Raw genomic sequence first — 22937 nt, forward strand, 5'->3', positions numbered from 1 at the left:
CCCCAAGGGCAGGATGGGGTGATGCCAGCGCCACCTACACAAGGGTTACATGGAGCTTAAAGTCTTAATTCTAGGCCAGCTAGAAAATAGCACCAGCAAAGGACACAAAAGGCTATTTGCTGCCTATTCCCAAAATGTCCTCTTTACTGAGGGATCCTTGCGCTATCAAATGGGTAACTACAAATTGAGCACATGAATGGAAAGGAAATAGACCATTTGGGCATCATCCAGGGAAAGCTAAGTGTTCTTCAGACCCATAGATTCAGGTGGGATCTAGGTGTGTCCAACTCCACTCTGGTCTGTGCCCTTGATTTCTAACATATGTATACCACCATATCAGTAAGACTTGAGGGGAAGATATTAACAATTAAAATGTGCAAAAATTTATAAAGCATGTTGTTGTTGTTCAGTCGTTAAGTCGTGTCCGACTCTTCATGACCCCATGGACCATAGCACGCCAGGCCTTCCTGTCAACTACTATAATTCATTAGCCGCAGTAATCAGGCACTAATAGAAATGTGAAGGCCTAGAAACAAAAACAGGAAAAAAGCCCATATTTTTCCCCGAGACCCATATGCTCAGTTTCCCAACCTGTGAGCAGAGTCACCACTGTGCATTCTTGACAGTAAATGTGCATTCTTGACAGTTTGGGTTTTGTTCTATACAGTCCTGTGTTCCTGATGCTGTAGCAGTCATTTAATGCAGTTCTAATCTATTCAGACAATAATTACAAATTTACTGATTTACTTTTAAAAGTTTTAAAATATGATAATTTTATGAGCAAATTAAGTCATACATAAAATAACTTCAGGAACAGAAAGGCTGCTTTATGTTCCTCAAGCAGCCATCCCCAACCTGGTGCCCTCCGGATGTTTTGGACTACAGCGCCCAGTATTCCAGACCATTGGCCATGCTGCTTAGGCTAATGGGAGCTGAAGTCCAAAATATCTGGAGGGCACCTGATTGGGGACGGCTATCTTAAAACAACAAAGCGCAGGTCTGTAAAGAGCACTAAAAGCATAAGTATTGCTGATTTTTCAATTTTTCAAAAACACACAGAAAAAAATTGTTTTTTTCCGTGGCCTCAAAATTTCCAGATTTTCCATCTCTAGGCACTAAAGTTTCCCAAACTTTCTCTGTATGTAGGGGGCCGTCTTTGCATACAATGTCCAATAAGGATGCTATATCTTCCTTTCTAGGCCAGATCCTATTCTTCTCCCCGCACCCCCGGCCCGGCAAGTTTAACTTGATTTGCTACACCTTTCCCTAAGTTTCTCTTTCCAACCAGTCTGCACAGTGCTTCTGGGTTGATGTGGAGATGGGCTTTCAAACATTTCTAGGTATCTGTGCAAAGAATTAAGCTGTCATAAGGCACAGCCTAGAAGCAAAAGGGCCTCCTTTGCAGGGGTAAGGAGTTGCACTACTAGAGATCATGGTTTGGAAGAGAGAGATGGTAACAGTTACAATGGTGAGAAGCCCATGAAATCTGAATGCTGAACTTCAGTCATTGTACATTCTAGTAAGGATACTAGTCTTTAGAATGTGAAGTATAGGTTGTTCATTATAGAACAGTACTGTTTTCTCTTTAATTCCATTTTTATCTGATTGCATCTTGACTTGGTTTGCCCAAGGCAATGGGCAAATGGCACCTGAGACCCAGAACTCTTTTGAGTCAAGCCAAGCAAAGACATACAGTAACTCTTTTATAGAATCATAGGGTTGGAAGGGGCCTACAAGACCACTGAGTCCAATCCCCTGCTCAGTGCAGGAAGCCCGATTCCCAGGCGGTCTCCCATCCAAGTACTAACCAGGGCTGACCCTGCTTAGCTTCCAAGATCAGGTGCATCCAACCCTTTGCTCATCAGGTATTAAGTTTACACAGGAAGGGGTGTTTCTGCTGGTAGTTAGGCCTTGGGAAAGATTCACCCAATTGCACATAACTAATACGCAGACCCAATGGAAAAAGAATATATGAACATATGAAACTCAGCTGCCTTATACAGAATCAGTTCATTGGTCTACCTAATCTAGTATTGTCTGCTCTAGCAGTGAATTTCTAAGGTTCAGAGCTACCTGAGCTTCTTAGATAGAGATGCTAATAACTGACCCTGGGTTTTATGAATGCAAAGCATGTGCTGTCACTGAGCAACACTGCAAAAGAGTAGCCAATGGGACCATATGACTGTTGCCAAGACAAGTTGGCCTCCAAAGCCTCTTCATCCCAATATCCTCTTACTGGAATTATTATTATTATTAAATTTATTAATCGCCCATCTGGCTGGTCACCCAGCCACTCTGGAATCAGCTATCCAACAAGTGTGTTCCAGTTTTCAGTACGATTTACAGTACCTTCCTAGTTAAATGTCTGCAGGCTGCAAATTCTGAACAAAGGAATTCTTTTGTGTGCGCGTTTTTTCCTCTGAGCTGCCCAGCCCCACCCCTGCTGCTTGCCCCAGTTTGCACTGCAGCTTTCTCCTCCAACTGTCACGTAACCTGATGAGCACAGTGGCTCCAGGCACTCTGCTGCAGACCATGCCAACATTCCTGCCCAAGCACATCTGAGCTCCTTCAATCCCAGTGCAATATTGCAGGGCTCATGTGTTTATTATTTTCTCTCTCCCCATGCTATCAGGCTCCCCAGCTCTTCTTTCCAGCTTTGCTTGCCAGCCTACTGCCTTGGCCCAATAATCTTACCTTCCTACCATACCCAGCAACTCGCATGCTCGCTAAGTGGAAACAGGGATACAGATATCCTGGAAGACCTGATTCTTCCCAAACACCCACCCACTATGCTAGCAGGATCCCTGCCAGCTCATTAGGCTGATGAGCCAGCTTGGCTCCTCGTGCTGGGCACTCTGCAAACATCCAAAGTGAATGGATTTGCTGCATCTTAGAGCAGATTTGCAGGTATGTGGCAGAATAGCCCAGGGAGCAGACACTAAGCCAGCAAAACCACCACAATTGTGTTTAAGCCTCCTGGAGGGGGAAATTGGAAGACTTCACTCCCTGTGCAGGCTCAAGCCCAGACTACACTCCGTCAAAGCTCATCCACATGGCACAGAGTACCAAGTAGACGGCTGGCAGATAGGTCCTCGTTACAGGTAGCAAAGAAACATCCTCAGAAAAGTGCTGACAGGATCCCTGAGCACAACACCTCCTGTGGGCAGAAAGCACACAAAAGCAAGATCTGAGGTGAGACAGGTGGGGACAGAGAAAAGGGCCTTTTCAGTTGTAGCACCTCACTGCTGGAATGCTCTCCCCTACTGGGGGCATTTAGTACCAATTCTGATATTATTGGCATCAAGCACATACCTTTTTATTTTCATGGACCTTTTATATGCTGACTGAAGCGAGGAAGGAGGGAGAGGAAGCAGCAGTCAGGCACCCCTCCATTATGCTGGGATACAGCTCGAGCTGAGAACCCCCTTCCCTCCTGGTACCAACTGCTGCTGCTGCCACGTCAGAGGGAGAGAAAGCAGCAGCTCCTCCACTGTGCCCATGACTTCTGAATTTTCCAAGGAAGAATCTAGTACTGAATTTGCTTTTTTTCCTCTTCCTTCCCAGTCCGCTTTCCTTTTGTGTAGTGTCTTTTAGATGGTAAGCCTGTGAGTGGGGATTGTCTTGTCTTTGTGAGCTGCCTTGGAAGCCTTTTTGGCTAAAGGGCAGGATTAAAATGCGATAATAAAATGTGTGGTTTTTAATCCTGCTGCTGCAATTTTCATACTTCTGCGTTTACCTAGACTGCCCACTTCTATTGTTTCCTGGCCATGATCAGTTTTTATTATCTTAAACTCTTTTTCCAACATCAGCCACAATGCAGAAAGTGCAGGATATACATTTCTAAAATAATGTTTAATAAGCATAGCAGAATAAGCATAGCAGAGGAGCAGCCGAGCCAAAGGACATCACTTTGCAGAGTGCTGCACCCCAACAGAAGGTGATGGGCTTGTCAGGATCTTGCCTCCGCCAGTAGCCTTCCACATGTCTTGACTGAGGGCAAATGCAGGCCTACTGGCTAGTAGAGCCCCTTTACGTCACAGAACTGCAACCTGTTCAAGGGGGCTTTGAGGGATCCTCATAGCATATTTCCAATGAAAATCAAACTGTAGCCCACCACTTTGGAATAGTGCCACAGTGACTAAGATCCCATATATGGAAGAATAGAAGCACTCTCCTCAGATCAGGCTGCATCTTGTAATAGTAGCCACTTCGCAAAGAAGTCTATCTGAATTTATTAAACTGGAATGCTTAAATATGGACTAGAGGCACATGTAAAAGGCCAAATTTAAGTCCTTATCTACATAAGGAGGCTCCCTTCCCTGCAATTACAATGGGAAGAAATTGTGAGTATGAACTGCATGGAATGGAACCCATTGCAAGTAATTCAGATACAGGCCTTAAAGTGACTTGTTAGACCTAGCTAACTCAGTGGAAAGAGAAATAAACTGCAGGGACCATTGGGCTGCATCCAAAAGTAGATAAGGCATGTAGTGTAGCATAAGGTTGGGAACAATACATCCATCATACATTGGACTAGGAGCTCCAATATGGGTAAAGCAACTCTAATCTTACCGCTATTAACTTATGTTTTAAATAGGCAATCAAGATTTTTGTTAATACAGCACCAGGATAGAAAGTGATCTGTACCAGATAAATTATACAGCAGACCGTTGTACCTTTTGAAGTCAACTGTGCCTCCCCGTCCCCCTGCCCTACAAATTTCTCTAGATGGGCTTTTTAGACAGGAACTTGCAGTTGAAGGGAAGGAGGCTGGCAGAGGCTCAGGATAATTCATTTCCCGGCTTCTCTCATCTCCTCCTCTCCCTCCAGAATGCCCTCTTTTCCCCCTCTCCAAAGTCACTTTTCTGACCTCAGAGGGCAGCCATGTGGTTCTTTCCATGTCAGCTGTGAGGGGTGGGGGCAGATCTCCAACTCCCCCTTCTGAGGACAGAGCACTGGCTCCAACCTCAGAGTGGGGAATCCCCACTATTCTATTCTGGACACAAGCCCAAAATATTTAGGTGCGCAGTGATTCCAGAAGTTCCTGAGGGTAACAAGTATGTAAACTCAAACAATGTCTAGGGGCCATAGGATTGCTCCCTTAGTGTCATCCAGATAGTAATATAGTCAGAAAATGAACCCATTACCGTCAGGTTAGGAAAGACTACCACGGCGCCACCAGCATAAAGTTTATGTTCTTTAATGTTTGATTCCTTTTATAGCCACACCTTGATATTTAGCTAAAGCAAGCAGCTCAACAATCAAATTAGAGAGAAGTGGAGAAACAGGCAATCCTATGTGGTAGCCCGCTATAGCTTGAATGGGTCTGATTTTTCCTCATAGCAGTATTTTTAAGGACCAGTTAGGCCTCTGAAAAATGCCAAGACAGTTCCTGCAATGAATTTCCCTTCAGAACAAACAGAATGGTTCACAAATGTAAATTCCAAGTATTTTTACTCAGAGTAATGGAAAATTTGGAAGAGAGGATAAATATACTGTTTCAAGAAATCTCTCGAGTCAGGGCTCTATGCCAGCAGGAAGCCAAAGGTGGCATTAGCAACCTGCTGTATATTTGGTCAGCTCCTGTAGGAATGTAAGAATTGCTTTTTCTCCAAAAGTGCTGAGCCAATCAGAGCAATGAAGTCTTGCCATAAATAATGAAATAAGTAACATCTGAAGGGAGGTGTGTGAAGAGGTAGAAAGAACAGGGCTGGCCTCTTGTCTATATCCTTTTAAAAGGGGGGCATCACTACGCCTGGGACACAAGCCCAAAATATTTTGGCGCACAGTGATTCCAGAAGTTCTTGAGGGTAACGAGTATGTAAACTGCACTCTTGTCCTCTATTAAAACATGTAAGAATGACTCCTTTTTCTTAAGTCAGTTTGGCTTGCACAAAGAAAATGCTGACCTCATAGTAGAGCACCTCCTACCCTTTTTCTCCCCTCAAGAGCTCAGCTCATGCACTTACCTGTTATTGTTGAAAATCTAGAGGAATGTGTTCTAAAATAGGGGCTGAACCTATGTCTCATTGCAATCGATAGGACAAGCCATGACTTGAGTCCCACTGATTTCAACAGGAAGCGAGTTCAACTCACTTAGTCTGGATCCACCTCAGTGTCTTTATTACATTTAAAGCTCTCCTTTCCTCCAAGGAGCCGAAGGCAGCACAAATTGCCCCTCACCAATTTTATCCTCACAACAATGCAGAGAGTTAGGTTAGGCTGTGGGATACCAACTGGCTCAAAATCACCCAATGTGCTTCATGGCTGAGTGGGGATTTGCACATAGGTCTCTCCAGTCCTAGTCCAACCAATACACCACACTGGCACATTTTACTACATGCCTGAATTGCATTTTTCACATGTGAAAATCTATTTCCATTACAGGGTGGAGCATAAGCAAGTACTTCTACTAATTCAGCTCTCACTGGCACTGTAGAAAACAGCAGGACAGAAGACATACTTGCGGTAGAGGTTTTGAAATCCTGGGGTGATAAGGAGATTGCTGCTTTTTTTGAAGGCCCTAGTCTGCTAACCATAATTCAAACACTTCTAAGCACACCACAGAAATTAAACAGAACAGCGTGACCCTATAAATATGAGACTTGTCAATACCCACCCACTGTTTGAGTGCCCTTTGTTCCAAGCAGATGACTCTGCAAACAGGATGTCATGCAGGAATTGGTCTACATGAAAATTAAGGACTGTTCCCTTACACAGAAACTCACAATTGACACAGCTCTTGAAGATTCTTCATGCAACTGCTCCTAGAATCCACTAAGCAAAGGATGAGAGCAAACACTTGGACAAGAAAATAGGTTATCGCTGCAATGGGCTAAGAGGAAAATAATCTAGCTTGGTATACAAAGCCACATATTACATGTTCCAGATGTACAACCAAGATACTTTAAGCATATGCACCTATACACCTAAAACTGTAAAGTGTGAATACAACTAACACATACAGGCACACTAATCAGGGACCCATGATTAGGTACAGCTCCCTGCTGAGTGTACAGTCAACAGCAAACTTGGATTTGCTTCTGTATAATGTGTGAAATGTACATAATGTATCTCAAATAACTGGCACCTAAGACCTACTAAAATCAGCCTGTGCTAATAAGTCTTCAGTTCAGAAAGACAAATTTAAAACTCAAGCTGATTTTTAATAGGTCTTAGAAGTCAGTTATTTGAGATACTCAAGGCTATTTCATGCATTATGCAGTTCAAATGAGCTTGTTCAGTGGTTGAGGTAAATATTTTGCCTCTTTCTTTTATTTTCCATCATGGCCCTGTGCATCATTCGGAACAGTGTGTATTTCCTGATTTTACTTTATGCCATCAACAACTGCTCTGCATGCCCTGAGCAGTTCAATGAACAGCAGGCATTCCACAGAAATAGCAATTATTAATCACAGTACAAAATGTTTTCATTATCATTCATTTTAATAACCAATCATTTGTGATGCTTCAGAGAGCTCCAAAAATTACACCCTTCAACTCCTATGTGCACCTTCAGTATGAAGCTGACGTGTCTAGGAGGGCATCTCCCACAGCCTGCAGTGCCAAGACTTCAGTCAGTGCCACCCGTTATTCAGGAAAAAAATGGGCTGTCAGAGGTGGGAGGGGCACAGCAGCAGGGGGCACACAAAGAGGGACAACTAATTGGGACACAAACAAGTTTCTTTCATAGGACATCGCGTTGCAGTCGGCAGTGATTTGCCACAAGGGTGCAAGGGCTGGAGCACCCTAGGCTCCTTCCACTTAGGCATTGAGCCCCTTTCATCTGGGGAAGTGGAGGAGAAAATGGATGAGGGAAGAGAAGGATAGATCCTCACACATACACATCAATTGGTCAGGTTCTTCCATGGCTCAGGAGACGAAGATCACAGGAATAACTTTATACACCAAGCTCCGCCCCAGGCCAACAGGAGACATTAAATAAGTATATACAGAATCTGCAGTTGGCAGATAGGTGGCAAAGGGCTTAGTCACCCATTTTCACTTTAGATGTCTGCAAAATACAAAAAGGTCAAAAGGTCAGAAGATTCCTGTGCTCCATTAATGACACTTCCCTACATAATCCCTGCTCCCCAGGAATAGCGTTGGGAGCAGAACATTTATTCCTCCTGTAGTACCCCTATGGCCCAGCATTCATTAAGCTGGGAAGGGAGAGGCATCCCCCACTCCTGACCTACTCCCAGGGGGACCACCTATCCAATATCTGCTCTTCCTAGCAACCACCAGCATCCCCAGTCCTAGCTGTCATGTTTTCTTATGTACTTGGTAATGGTACCATTTTTGTTTATATAAAGTAGATTTTTAAAAAACAGGAAACACTGCAAATGCATCCAGCTATGTATGTTCGTGAGAAACACAGCAATCTGGGACAGGAGCACAAAGCAGCAGAGGAAGGTGCAGGGTCAGTAGTAGTGGGAGGGGGGGAACTGAAGGGGCAGATCCTCAGTGGGCTTGATGTGACCTGAAGGGTACTTGTCAAGTAAGTGGGCTGAAGTCAATTGAAGCTCAAGGACATACTGTGAAACACCAATTCCTTTTCTTGTCCTAACCTTGAAGCAGGTCTGACTGGGAGTTCCTTAAAACCATACCAGCACTGAGGACTACTACCTTTCCTTCTGAAACAGGCCTTCCAATACTGAGGGCAGCCAGATCCAATGCAGCCTAAAGGTTCTTGATTAAAAGCCCTTTATGCAAACTTGGAGACCCGCAAATGTTGTTCAACTGCAGTTACCACCATCCCTTATTCACTGGCTATGCTGGCTAGGGCTGAAGGAAGTTGCAGTTCAACAACATCTGGAGGACCATAAGTTGCCCACTCCTGAGAGCAGGCTAGACCTGACCACTGGTGCTTCCAACCCCCCTTCCCAACATCTGTTCTTCATTCAAGAGAAGAGGGGTGCTGTAAATCAGACAAGTCTGTCAGCATTTTGGTGAACAGCAGGCTTTCCTTTCTACACAATGGTTGGGAATTAGAGACATTCCCAGGGTGATCATCTACTGTGTGCCTAACTTTAGGGCTCTCCAGGAGCAACACCAGGGGTGGCAAAGGAGACAGGAAGGGCTCACCTGCAGGATAGCCACAATGACTCCAAACAGCCCAATGGCACTGCCAAAGATTTCCACGATGAGGATCTTGACAAAGAGGCTGGCATTCTGGGCATCTGCCAATGCAGCACCACTGCCCACAATGCCCACACATACACCGCAGAAGAGGTTGGAGAGGCCCACAGTCAAGCCTGCCCCAAACATGGAATAACCTATAGGAGGAAAGAGCATTAGGAATAGGTAGCTCCCAGTTGTATCTTCAGTTTATCCCAAGCCTCCAGGAGTTTGCCCGGGTGGCAAAATATGAAAGATGATGCCTTGGCCCAGCTCATGCCTCTCAAACCCATGCCTCTGTGGCATGCCACAAGAACAGCACTGCTATTACAGCCATCCAAGAGAACAGCCACTGCCAACACACACTTCAAGTAGTGCTGGTCTCTTCTGTGATGACAAAGCCTAGGCGCCCACACCACATAGCTGGCATATCAGACATTGCTACTGCAATATGGGCTAGGTAGAAGGGAGCGTTGCAAAGCCAGCGGGCAGGATCCATGAGTTCACTGCTTATTGCATACTGTTTGACAGCCTATCGGAGGAAGAGCTTGGTGGAGTTGTGCCGAGACACCATCCAACTAGGGGAAGGGCCGTAGCTCAATAGTAAAGCACATGCTTTGTATGCAGAAGGTTCTAGGTTCAGTCTCTGGCAACTCCAGAAAGACTCCTGTCTGAAACCCTGGAGAGCCTCAGCCAGTCAGTGAAGACAATACTGAGCTTGATGGAGCAACGGTCTAAGAAGACCTACATTTCCTCCCTAACTAGGGACATCTGATGATCTCACAAGGACAAGAGCAGTTTGATCTGCCTATCCCCAGAACCTACAAACACAGCTTACCTGCATGATAGTTATTGGAATGAATCTCCTCAGGAGTTCTGCCACTAAATTGCTGTAAGAAAGGGAAGCATTTTAGGAAGCAAAGAGGCACAAACCCAACTAGTGCCCCAAAAGATTAGAATAACTCCCTGTCAGAGAGATTAAATGCAGTACACCCAAGCTGGCATTCACAGAAGCCCACATCCTTGCCAGCATTTCAGGAAGGGGGCCTGCCTAAACTCCCCACCTTTCACCAGCCTTATAACTCAAGGCACAAACCAGATGCAGCCTAACCCCACCCAGACCCTCTTGGGCTGACAATAAAGCAATCAATAGCCCAGGAGTCACATTTCCTTTGGATATGTGGAGGACAGTCTGCTCTCAAAGGTAGGATTTATCCCAGAGGAAGAGAGCTCTTCTTCTTCTCCTTATTGCCTTGCAACAACACCATCCCAGGTTTCATGAGCAATTAGTCAAATATTACTCTGCCCTACCAGGATTGGAAATTTCAGCTTACCAGGCTTGCTTCCTGCAACCAGGCCTCTACCTAGCATAGTACAGCACCACAGCTGCCTGGAATTGATCAGTATGTCTCTTTTTGGTAAATGATCACTTTCGTTGCTCTCCCCTGCTTAGCAACAGCTGGGTTAGGCTATCTTTAGATCAGATAAACCAGCAACTGGCAGTGTTAGTCTAGCACACAACTGCGTCCCTCCCATACACAGGCCAGGTACCCCCATTACCTCAGCCATGTTGGTGATCACGATAGCCATGATGATTCCGTAGATAGCCACAGCTTCACAAAAGATGATGCTGCCAGGAGAAAGGACAGATTAGCTGATGGGTGACAAATCTGGATGAGGGGCCAGGGAAGAAAGTGAAAGGAATGGACTGTCCTCTAAAGGGGAATCCACCACTCGAAACCCCACTTTTCTAAAAAGGCAAAGTGGTGTGCCTCAATATTGAAGGTTCTATGCTAGATATCAAGATGGCAGCTGGCTTCACTACTGGACTTGCACCATAGAAAAACTGATTACCAGCTCCAACTTGGATCATGTATGTCTTTTTGCTTACTGACACGCATACTTTGCCAGTTTCATTCCATTTAGTACTAAGCCAGCCTGTGTAGTGACCTGATCCAACTCCTGTCAGAAGGAGCAGTTCAACAAGGAGTAGTGCCACTTATGGTGGGTTTGGTAAAAGGACTCCACTTATTTGCCCTTGATAAAGCATCATATTAGTTGCAGCAAATAAAGAGCCAACATTTTGGAAGATGGGTTTCTCCAGCTTTTTTAAATATTATTTTTTTATTATCAAAGTTTGACACATCAGAATCTCATACCTCAGCCCAGAGCTCCAAAGATTCTACATTCCAGCAGAATACCCATTATTGTTCCCAGCCCCGTATTGATAACCCATGAGGATAGCAGATTCTTCAGCAGAGAACCATGCTGCAAAACAAGGTTTCAAAAGCATTTCTGCCTTGGCAAAGTGTCTCAGGAAATTTAGCAATCTATCTTCTTCTTTTGGAGACAAAACCCTGTATTTTGCATTTTATTTCTGTTCAACCCCTTTTGCCTTGCTTTGATCTCATTCTATCTTAGATTGCCCTCTCACCTATAGACAGTGAATTCTGAACATTTCTACAAGGTTTGGCAACCAAGACAGATCCTAAAGGTTTCAGGCTTACATCTAGACCCAGGGAAGCAAACATGGATTGTCGTAGTTCAAGAGGAACCTGTTTGTTGCTTGGGTAAGACTTGATGCCCAGCTGTCACAACAATTTTAGGGCACACAGAAGACAATTCAGCATCTTGCACATTCTCACAGCTAAACAGGGCCACTTTATCTGCCAAGCAGGAAAAAAGCCACATTAAGAAATCTCTTCTCTACAGCTAAGATTATAAAGAGGATGGACAAGGGAGGTTTCTGACTTATAGTACCTATGTATGTGGCATATGTTGAACAAAATGTTCCTCTCACCTGACCAGATTTTTGGTTTTGATCCTAGGTGCTTTGACACCACCACCGATGATGCTGGATCCAGTGATGTAAATGCCCCTGAAAGCATAGCCACAGAATGGTTAGATAAGTGGCACTCAGTAGTATGTGATCAAAATGCTGCACTAGATGCTCAGAGACAGAGCCTGCTGGTAGCAAAAGGCAAAATAACTTGTTTAGATTGGGCCCAGCACCTAATTTTATTTATTCATGCATTAAGGGTGCAATCTTATGCATGTTTAGGTAGAAAAAAATCCTATACCTCCCATCATTCTCCAGCCAGAATAGCGGGAGTTGTAGGACTTTTTGCTGCCTAACATGCATAGGAGTGCATCCTTGGTTAAGTACATTATGCCTTGGGACCAGCCCTAACAAACAGACCCCAAAGCAGAGTTCAACAGTGCTGGTGGAGAGGGGTGATGTCAGCCAGCAGGTGATGGTGGGGGTCACTCACCAGGCAGCACCCACCACTGACAGCGAGATGGACAGCCCAATGCCCAGGTTGGACCACATGTACGGCGAAGTTTCGGTGAGGAACCTGTATACAGAGGAACATCTTGTGAATACTAATACTTCTATCCATCATAGCAGCTGAAGTCATCGTTTCCACAGAGAAGGAGCGCCCCTAGTCAGGACAGTTTGGCAGGATCTTCCCCTTTGTGGACAGAATTCCGCAGGTCAGTCTACTCCTCCAGCTCTGGAATCATAGAAAATCAATATACTCTCCCCAGGGCAGCAGCCAGAAGGCCTCACTCCTGCAACAGGGACAGGGAGACTTGGGATCATGTTAGGATGGGGATACTTGTTATAGGTTGGGCAGAAGCGCACTACAGGAAAGTTGTGCTGAGCCAAAGTGCTACTAGGCTGGCATAGACAGCAGTACAGGGAAACCATTAAAGCAGGTAGCGGCAGCTGACGTGCTTGACACTCCACCCAACAGGGCACTCTTGGGTCAGCTCTAGAACTAGCAGAAGCAGGATATGGGTTGTGACAACTCCTCTGGATTCCTAATGCTTCACCAGACTGGGGAGCACACAGAGAAGCATCTGTCACTGTTTGAAGGCCCAGCCAAAGTTCAGAGCACAAAGAAGAGTCAAGAGCTTCAGAGGGAAGAGATGGGGAGAGGGGGGAGCTCAAGATGCCTGTGCAGATAAGCCACCAAAAGCTGAGCAGCACAAGGCCTGTAAACCAAACCTAACTAAGGGGAGGGGCAGCCAGCTGACCAGCAGGCAAAGTGATTCAATTAGCAGAACTGACTGGCAAAAGGGAACACCGCCATCAACACTGCTGTCAACAAAAGAGGCATGGGAGGGAGCCCATCTGCCTATGGATGAAACAAGGCCAAGCCCTGCCCCCACCCCTCGGAGGAGAGCACTATCAGGCCTTCAGTGATCCACAAGGCCAAAAAAGGAGAACGTGCTGGAAAGTTACTGTCATTCCCCATGCTCCGTTCTGTGACTGATTGTGGGGAACACCTGTAAGCCACTTTCCTCCCTGCTACACCAACACCAGCCTCAGGGAGAAAGAGCACTGCCTTACCATGCCACGTCGAAACGGAAGCCCAGGTCAAATATGGTGTAGCAGATTCCTGAAAAACAAGAGCAACACTGAATGCTTCGGCCCCTTGGTCTTTTCTTCTTCAAAGCCCAAGCTGTGACAGCACCAGCTGGCAGCACTGATGCCATCATCCTCATATTGGGCAACTAGTGACAGATCTCCCACAGGGAAAAAAGGAAGGAAGTGGGCTTCCCTTTTAAAAATAATCTTCATACAGTTTGCATCACAAAGGTTCATGGTGCTAAGTCACCTTTCCATGGTGAAACTAACACTTTCCCCTTTCCGTAGTGCTCTGTTGTGCCAACACAATCTAAGTAGGCATCAAATCCTAGCAAGAAGGGGCTATGTTAAAGTGGACCCATATCCTACAGCAGGGTGGGGAACCTCTTTCAGACTGATGGTAGAATTCAATTTTGGAGAGTTCTTGGGGGCTGCAGTGCAGTGGTGGGCAGGGGCTAAAGACAAAAGGGGCGGACAAAAAATACCACCATATTGTAGCTTAACGCTCTTACTGCCGGGAATGAAGCCTTAGGAGAGGCATTTCAACCTTTTAGAATAGGGAGAAAACACAGAAAAGCCAGGAAACCACCGAATGATTGGTGTCTGTGGGAAAGGAATAAGGGCCAGGGCCATCTGGGAACCCCAGAGGGCTGAATTTGGCCCTCAGGCCTGAGGTTCCCCACCCCCATCTAACAGGCTTCCCACTGTACACCAGCAAAGTTAACCACCCCCACCCCACCCCACCCCGAAAATCTTGCTTCTTTCTATACTCCTCTGAATGATGCAGCACTGACCCACATAGGAATATAAGGCCTTTGGTCTAAATCATCAACTACAATTTCTGTTGACCCAATAAAAGTAGCCATAATGAAACCTCCCTGAATGTCACATCTGGCAGTTAGGACTGAGAAGGAAAAGGCAGCCATCATATTATTAATCCAGGGTTGGGGCCAGACTTTGTGTTCTGCAAACGAAAGGGTTCCTTCCATCCATGGAAGGAGTTTGATCAAGCAGGGTGGATGGGGTGGGGAAGGCCCTGCTGGAAGAAGGTAGGAGGTGACTTTTAGCACTTTCCCCCCTGCAGGCACTTGCAGCCTCCAAAAATCTGCTTGAGGGCTCCCAACCATCTAAATTTTCAGATGGCACAACCAGCTGCAAGATGGGGCAATTGGTAAAAGTCAACTCTCCCCTTCTTCTGCTGGCAGCAGTGGAACTCCTGCCAGAGGGAACAAAGTCTGGATCCAACTTATATGGGTGGAGTCCTGGGATAAATACAGACAAAAGAAAGCTCCTGACTATCACTGTTTGCTTCTGTAATAAGTGACTTAGATTTTAATTTTGATCAAGACTTGGGTAATTTCTCTGTATTAGAAAAGCATACAGTAGATTAAGACAAAACTATATATTAATATGGTTAATAGTATAATTAATTTGAATAATAATAATAATAATGAATATTCATTATCTCCCATAATGAAATAACAGGTGTCATGAAAGACAGCATGTCCCTTTTTACCAATATATTCAGATTAGATCTTGTTTGAATATACAGAAAGAAAATGCACTATTCAGAGATAATGGAGTTTTTAAAAATAGCTTTGAGCACAAGTAAGGAAAATAAAAACCTTTCTATCACCTACAATTAGAAGATGAGTGCCCATTGCCAAACAAGATGCTGACTGAGTGGAAACTTTTTCTGTTGAAGTACAACAATTTTTATTTATAAAGGGATCACTGTTTGGGGTATGCTTGAATTCAAGGGAGATTTGCTTTAAAAAAAGCAATCCAGTGGCACCTTATGCCATGGAAAATTCTATAAACTGAATATTGGAACATTTTGATAACATCATAACAAAGGAGATTTGATTGAGTGGAGGAGGAATTCCATTCTTACTATTATTCAAGAACAGAATTCTTGAACAGTAAGTCTGATTTGAATACTGTTACATGTATACAGTAATAGAAGCCTTTCTTCTTTATATTTTTCATTGTATGTAAAAGTGCAAACCATTATCAGCTGAATATTAGTCAAATTTGTAAAATAAATTATATATATGTATAAAAGTAAGATTACCATATCCACTGAAACTACTGACAAGGCAGGCCCCCTCCTTCTTAGCCTTAATGGGGATTACTATGTAAAAAGTGAAGTCACTGCAGCATGAAGCACACCCATATGCAAGATTGTGGCCATAACAAAGAAGAAAAATTACCTTTCGAGCTACCATATAAAAGGATTGTTTTAGACATATTGAATCCTCTACACTAGTCCATTGTTCAACACCAGCTGCACATATACACCCCACCCCTGGAAAGCCTCAGTCATATGGGAAGCGTGCATACTCTTTCTGAAAGAGATAAGGCAGCATGCAGAAGATTGATCACAGCAGCTTTCATTCTTAGATCAACAAGGCAACTAATCTGCATCTTCACATCCACAACGGCTCTAGGCAACTTCACTACCCAAACTATTTCCTACTTTTAAATATATGGATAAAGGATATGGAGAGAGACATGACCAGTTGTGAATAGTTCACTCCATCATATACAACACATAGGAAAGAAAATCACATGCACAACCTCAAGAGTGGAAGATTGGGATGGGGGCATTTAACAAAATGAGTCAGTGACACAATTACAGGAAAGATATTTTGGGATATACAAAAAGATGACAACAGAGTCACCGGACACAAGTGTTCCACTCCATTCACTATCAGGCTCAAACAGAAGCTTTCTACCGTGAACCCAACAATTTCAGAAAAGACAAAGAAAGAAGACAGAAGTTGGAAATGGTGTGGAAGAAATAGCAAGAATGAAGAATGAGTTCTGGGGGGGCAAAAGGGAGTACGAATGAGAAAGTGAACCAGGGAAAACAGAATAGATCGGTTTCACTGGAAGATTACTAAAGACAAAAGGCAGTAGGCAACCCTTCCATTAAAAAAATAGGGTCAACATTAGGAAAACTGGACAATGGGACAGTTCAAGAGAGGAACCAGAGTTCCGATCAGTAGAGATTTAAAGTTTAGATACAAGCCCCAAATAAGATCAACCCTGTACGGCTAAGGAGGAGCAGGAGGAATCTGGAGACCGCACAAACGGCTCAGAGCTTATCCATAAGCAGCATGGGACTGCATGTAGGGTCACATTCAGCTCCCCAGAAGCACAACCCTCTGTTCACAGGTGCACAGCCTCTTTCAAGTGACAGCTTTAAGCCACAGGTGCCGCCAGCTCCAGACTCTTCACTCAGCAGCAGCAGGCTCTGATCACAGAAAAAGTAGTGCCAGGAGCTGACAGCCTGCTGCCTCACTCTGCCCATGCAGGCTTGGAAAGCCAGACTGGAAACAGAGATAATGAGCACACACCCTCCTCCTCCACACACCCAAGGAGTGTGCAAGTCTTCCTGACATCCAGAGAAGAACGAGAAGCAGAAAATATTCAAACTGGCAGGTTGTGCAGGGGCTAATCCAAACCTGCCCAACAGGCAGAGCCCCCTTTTGTTAGCTAGCAAGCCAAGGCTCCTTCACTTCCTGATCCACAAAGGCTAACTAGTATATCCCATTTGAAGCTGCTGTGCAGTGAAAGTGTTTTACTGGAGAAGAATGGAGTGTGGTTTGTGTGCCCATGGAGGAATGTGTGTGCATGCAAGCGCACACACATGCACACAGCAATCCTTCCCCTCGCCAATCCATGTCACCAACACCAATAGCCAACACAAGATACAGCCTGGTGCCATTCCAAAAGAAGTTCTCTGTGCCTCCTTATGTTGCCAGCAATTTAAGAAACTTCTACACCTCTGCCAGAATATCCTGCAGGCTTTCCCCATCAGTCATCAGAATTCAATTTCTAATCCCCACTGGCGACCTGTGGGGATTAGAAATATAATCCCACAGGGATTATATTTCTATGTGTGGACCCCTACCAAAGGAGCTGTCAAACCAGAAAGTGACAGCACAGTATAAAGAACAAATTGTTGCATTTTGGACATGGGACATCCAAATTCAAATTCCTCTTCAACCATGCTTTGGACAGAGTATAGTTCCTGTAGGCAAGTCATTTTCTCATAGTCTAATCTTCCTCATGGGACTTATTCATAACATTTACATGCCACCTCTTCCAAATTTACAGCAGCTTACAATAAACCACCAACCATCAAAACAGCAACACTTTCAGAAACCAAAAGCCTTTTGAAAGATTACTTTTGCACCCTCTGGAAGGCCTCTACAGAACAGCTCCAGAGAACTCTTCAAGGTGGTCACTCCAAAGCACTGGAGCAATTGTAATGAAGGCCTTGCTCTTCACCATATAGGCACTCACCTCACTGTTGTAGGCACACAGACCTGCAGATCATAAACATCTCACATTGAGAAAGGCAGTCTGAGGTATGGAGGTCACAGGCCATGAAGGGCTTTAGATGTAAGAACCAGTATCTGGACGTGGGCCCAGAAGCTAATCAGCAACCAGCACAGCTTCTGCAAGATGAGCCTCCTGACATCGAAACAAGAGGCAAGTGGCAGCATTTTGTAGTAACTGAAGCTTCCAAATAGTCTTCAAGGAGAGCCTTACATAGAAGTCTTTAGAGGAGTCAAACCTACAAGTTACAGAACAACAGAACAGCTTGGCTAGATCCTTCCTCTCCAGAGAGGGCTACAGCTTACACAATAAGTATCCCTCAGAAAGCCTACACAGCGGTCACCAGGAACCAAGCTAACATCTGCAACACCCATTCAGTGCACCCTACTAAAAATGAGGGGTTGTTGTAATCCATCCCAAGACTTTGTAGTAGGGTAGTAAAACATCTTAGTAATTTCCTCACACACTACAAGGGCATCATTCAAACACAGTAGTGGTTTAAGCCAAGTCAATGCAAACTCAGCAGACCAATATCTGAAAGAATCTCCATCCCAACAATGGGGGAACACAGGAATGAAAATGAACAGGAAGAGAGACCAGAATTGAATGACAGCTTCTTCACATTTGTTTCAAGGATCTTCACAGGACAATGCAAAGGCAAAAAATGAACACCAGGGGGCAACCCTACTCTTCTGTTAAGAAACAAAGTAGGGCGCAAACTGCAAAAAGACGCTTCTTGCCCTTGTGCCACTTTCTGTGAAACTTCTAAAGATACAGGAGCCATTTCAAAATTTGCACCAGGCAATCCAAAGATGGGAAAGAAAGGTGTTAACACTCCAAAACCTTCAATTTCCAGAGGGAAATACTCCTCTTTTCTACCTCTTTAGGTCCAAACCCCAACTGGTTCACCACCCTCACAGTGGTCATGCTGTAGGACAAACTACAGTGATATTTGGGAACAGAAGTATGCTTTTCACCTCAGACAACCTAAACTAAGATCCAAGATGGGGGGACGGGGCACTATAGGTATCTGGGCTACGTATAGGTTTGGTACACCAATCAACTGACTCCGGTTGAATACGCTATGAAGCCATGTTGCTGCTGCTATTTTTAAGTCTGCTGCCTAATTCACGAAAGTGCCCAAATGTTTTTTTAAACCTTTTAAAAAACAGCTGCTGATACTTGGTTTTATTACTCTTTAATGTCTTTTTTAGAATTGTAGCTGTTCCAAGATAAAAGCCAAAGAGAATTGTTCAATACATCATTCACATTTATAGAAACCTTGCGTAACATTGTTAAAACTGAAAATGCTGTCCACAAGTGTTGAGAAGTTAATTTCATTGTGTTATGTGTTGATCGCACACTGAAGTATTGCAGTAGGAAGGAGATCTCCCAGTTCTTTCCTCTGCTGCCTGCAAGGCAGATATATTCCAGGACAGATTGAAGGATTTCTACCCAGCATCTTTTGGTCAAACAGCTGCTCATTTTATTGGATAAAGAGCAGGTACCAACTGACTGTCTTATGACTTGAGGTACATTCTTTCCTGCCTCTTATACCCATCTTTCAGTTTGGCAAACTCCAGCTCAAGGGCATGAATGTCCCCAAGCAGTAACAGGATCATGCTCAGTTAAGGATCCACAGCAGCCGAGATGGGCTGAGACTCAGAGACCCACCGTGAATGAGCTGTGCTCAAATCCTACTGAAAAGGAAGGAAAGTGCTAACTTCCTCCCGGGCACTGTTGAAGCAATCATGCTCTAAAAAGGAGAAGCTTTATTCTTCTGAAGGCACCCTAACTGGAAAGAGGAACTAAGAGTCCTTCTTGCCAGTCAACAAGAAGCCTAACAAGAGAGGGAAGGGAGGCCCTGGATGCAAACATCACAGGGGTGGAAAAGGAACACCACTGAGTAGAGCAGAATACCTGAGCACACCAGCTAGTCCTGGCAGAAACCAGTAAGAAATTCTCTCTGCTTCCCAGCATTACCTGTGCCCACCTGGTAAAATGACCTTAAAGAACAGACAGTTTTGAGTCAGAAGGTCAGAACTGAGTTTGCTGCTTGTCATTCCTTAACCCTGACTGCTGGAAACTGAGCCAAATCAGCTGGATGAATCCAGTTGAGTCTACCAGCAGATCCCAGGTAGCTGGCAAAGTACAATTGCTAGGACAAGTGTTCCAAAGCCTGTTGACAAAACAAACTGGAAGAGGGAATGGAGTCCACTGTGCACCCTCTGTGTGGGCTAGGTGGGATAAAAGGTGGTTCCTTAAGTCTCTCCAGCAATGTTATTATGGTTGATTTCCAAGAAATCACAAGTGTACAGTATAAGAAAAAAAATGCCATGCAACTATCACAACAGAGGGCTTTCCAGGCTGCTTCTTGCTAGAATAAAGCTGCAGAATACCTGCCCAAGCTCACCAGAGCGGTCTTTCCTCATCACCTCTGAACAAGTCTCCACACTTGTTCACCACTACAGAAAAGGCAAGGATCTTTCCAGCAAGAATGAAGTATCCAGGGCTGTGACTGACCCAGTTCTCACACGTGTAACCTCTTACCAATACTCTATCTGGACATTTTCTCAAGAAGCCATTTTGTGTCTGTCTAGGGCTCAATTTGACAAGAATGGCTCAGAATTAACTGCTTGGTAGTGAGGGCAAAGCTGGCCTGTAAGGCTTCAGGTAAGCTGCTGGCAAAGCCAGTGAATCGCTGAGTACTGGTAGCTCAATGAACCAAGGAATCTCTGGATTTCTTGGAACCAAGGAATCTCTGGGGCTTCATCCAGATGGTAGTTTTCCTCCACAGCTGGTCTCCCAATCTACCACTAAAAAGGAAGTGAGGAAAAGTTATGGAAGGGAGATTCCTCGAGTGTATGTGGTGGTGTGTGTGTGTTGCACAACAGTCACTCCTCAGGATGATGCCACCTACATTGATCCTACTGGTCCTACTATGTCTTTAGCAGGCTCACCTAATGGAAAAAACACTGAATGTGACACTAAAAACCCTCATCCTGAAAGCACTGTATCCAGTTGCTAATAGGACACCCCTTCAAACTGATGAAAGTAAGTTCTTATTTAAACATCCTCCAAAGGAACTGGGGAACAACACCAATGTGTCTGTGGTGCCTAAAAGTCAAACCAATTTATTGTGGGATGTGGGCTTTAACCTTTAGAAGTGAACACAGACTAGTTGTCCATCTAGCTTAGTTTTCTCGACTGGGAGTGGTTCTCCAGGGTCTCTGTTGATCTTTAAACTGCCATTGGGCTTGGAGGGAGGGTGTTGCTGTGACAGACCAACACAGTTATCTTTCTTGTTAAGAGGGACTGCTAGTCTCAGCAAGACATAGCCTAGGACACCACTAGATTGTAGTAGTAATAATAGTCAGACACATTGAGTAAAAAGCATTGAGATTCCTGTCTCCCTCCTGCCCCCACACCCCAGTAGTAGTTCAAAGAAGTCCTTTCAGAAATACAACACTGAAAAAATCCCAGGCAGCTTGAAAATGGGTTACTGATGTATGTGAACTGGAAACATGCCTTGGGCAGAGCTAGTACCTAAAACTGTCATGCTGGAATAGCTTTCATAGAATCATAAAATAGTAGGGTTGGAGGGGGCCTATAAGACCATCGAGTCCAACCCCTAACTTTCCCTAACCTGGTGCCCTCCAGATGTGTTGGTCTACAATTCCCATCATTTTCAGCCAGCGCAATGGCCATGTTAGCTGTAGGATGAAGGGAATTGCAGAACAGATCTGGAGAACACCAGGTTAGGGAAGGCTGTGCTAGAACCTAAAATAATCATGCAGGAACTTAAGATGACAAAAACAGACACACTCAGTGTGGGCATGTAGGCCCCAGATTCTTCTGGATATATCTTCACGCCCTACCTGAACAAATACGTCAAAGGCCGTATAAACTTGTCTATGTATAAACAACATTTATACTTCATGAGAGTACCTTTGATTTGATACTAAGGATAAAAAAGAGGAAGCAGCCACATGCTCTGCCATAAATCTCCTGGTCCTTTGGCTACTCTCCTCTGGAATCTGTAGTATTAGCTCAAACCAGATCAAGCACAGAAGGGAACTGAAATGGTGCCTTAGGAAGTTCCTCTACATGTCCTCCTTTAACCCATGTCATTGATTTCCACAGACACCCATAATCAAAATTCAAAGCAAGCACTTAACAGCTATGAAGAAATCCTGATACACACAGACACACCAATTTTTCTTTGCCACCACCACTTAAACAGGAAGCAAACTCTGAGCCCATTAGATTAAGTGGGAGATGTCTTTTAAAACCTTTTTTTTTTTTTACATTGCTCCAGCAAATTCTTAGGATGGGGAGGATGATATGAGGTGGGATGGGAAGACACATATACACACACACCTCTATGAAAGCCTTCCCCAACCAGGTGTCCTCCAGATGCTTTGCAGAGTAACTCCCAGCATTCCCGACTATTGGCCATGTTGGCTGGGGCTGATGGGAGTTGAAGTCCAAAATATCTGGAGGACACCAGGCTGCCTTAGTAGAATCCTTCGTGTAAAGAAGGCTGACAGAAGGTCAGCGTCAAGGAGAGCCAAGCGGCCCCCAAGCCCGGAGACCGAGGACCGGGGGGGGGGGGGGCTTGAGGCAGGAGAACGCGATGCCCCCACCCCAAGCCCTGAGAAGAGTTTTGACAGGGCGCCCGGGATAGGGCAGGACAGCATCCCAGAGGACGCAGCCCCCCCGGCAAGGGGCCCGGGGTGCTCCGTCCCATCGCGGGGGCTCCGAATACCCGCTGGCCCGCCTCCCCAGAATAAGGGGTTTCGCGGCGACCTTCCCACTCAGTCTCTCTCACACACACATTCGGCCGCGGCTAAAGGGAGGGAAATGAGCATTACGCGAGACGGGCCGCGGCACAGGCAAGAGCAGCCTTCGGATCGCCCGCTCAACCACTAACCGATGCCGGTGATGGCGACGGCCGCGCTCAGCCCCAGCCCCGAATACAGCAGCGCGAGCCCGGACATGGCGACGGCGGAGGCGACGAGCCCTCGACACGGCCTGCGCCCGTCCAGGAATCACCTGACCCTCCGAAGGACGGCCCCGCGCCACGTGACCG

General features: G+C 45.2%; 1 protein-coding gene across 2 annotated transcripts; it reads right to left on the bottom strand.

Moving 5' to 3' along the window:
- Window positions 1–7427: 7427 nt before the first annotated feature.
- On the bottom strand, window positions 7428–22907 carry ATP6V0B (ATPase H+ transporting V0 subunit b). Of its 2 annotated transcripts, none has more exons than XM_084852767.1 (8): window positions 22779–22907; window positions 13478–13526; window positions 12393–12476; window positions 11921–11998; window positions 10681–10750; window positions 9959–10010; window positions 9088–9278; window positions 7428–8014 (listed from the first exon to the last, which is right to left on the bottom strand). In XM_084852767.1, exons 1-8 carry the CDS (start codon window positions 22843–22845, stop codon window positions 7988–7990), a joined length of 618 nt encoding a protein of 205 aa, XP_084708893.1. In that variant the 5' UTR covers window positions 22846–22907; the 3' UTR covers window positions 7428–7987. The 2 variants fall into 2 exon arrangements, with proteins under 2 accessions (XP_084708893.1, XP_084708894.1); XM_084852768.1 differs by lacking the exon at window positions 22779–22907 and adding an exon at window positions 15709–15842.
- Window positions 22908–22937: the final 30 nt, after the last annotated feature.

This window comes from Heloderma suspectum, chromosome 4, assembly GCF_057233095.1.
Source record: "Heloderma suspectum isolate Gila_16-S chromosome 4, 16-S_ref, whole genome shotgun sequence".
Classification (NCBI taxonomy): Eukaryota; Metazoa; Chordata; class Lepidosauria; order Squamata; family Helodermatidae; genus Heloderma; species Heloderma suspectum.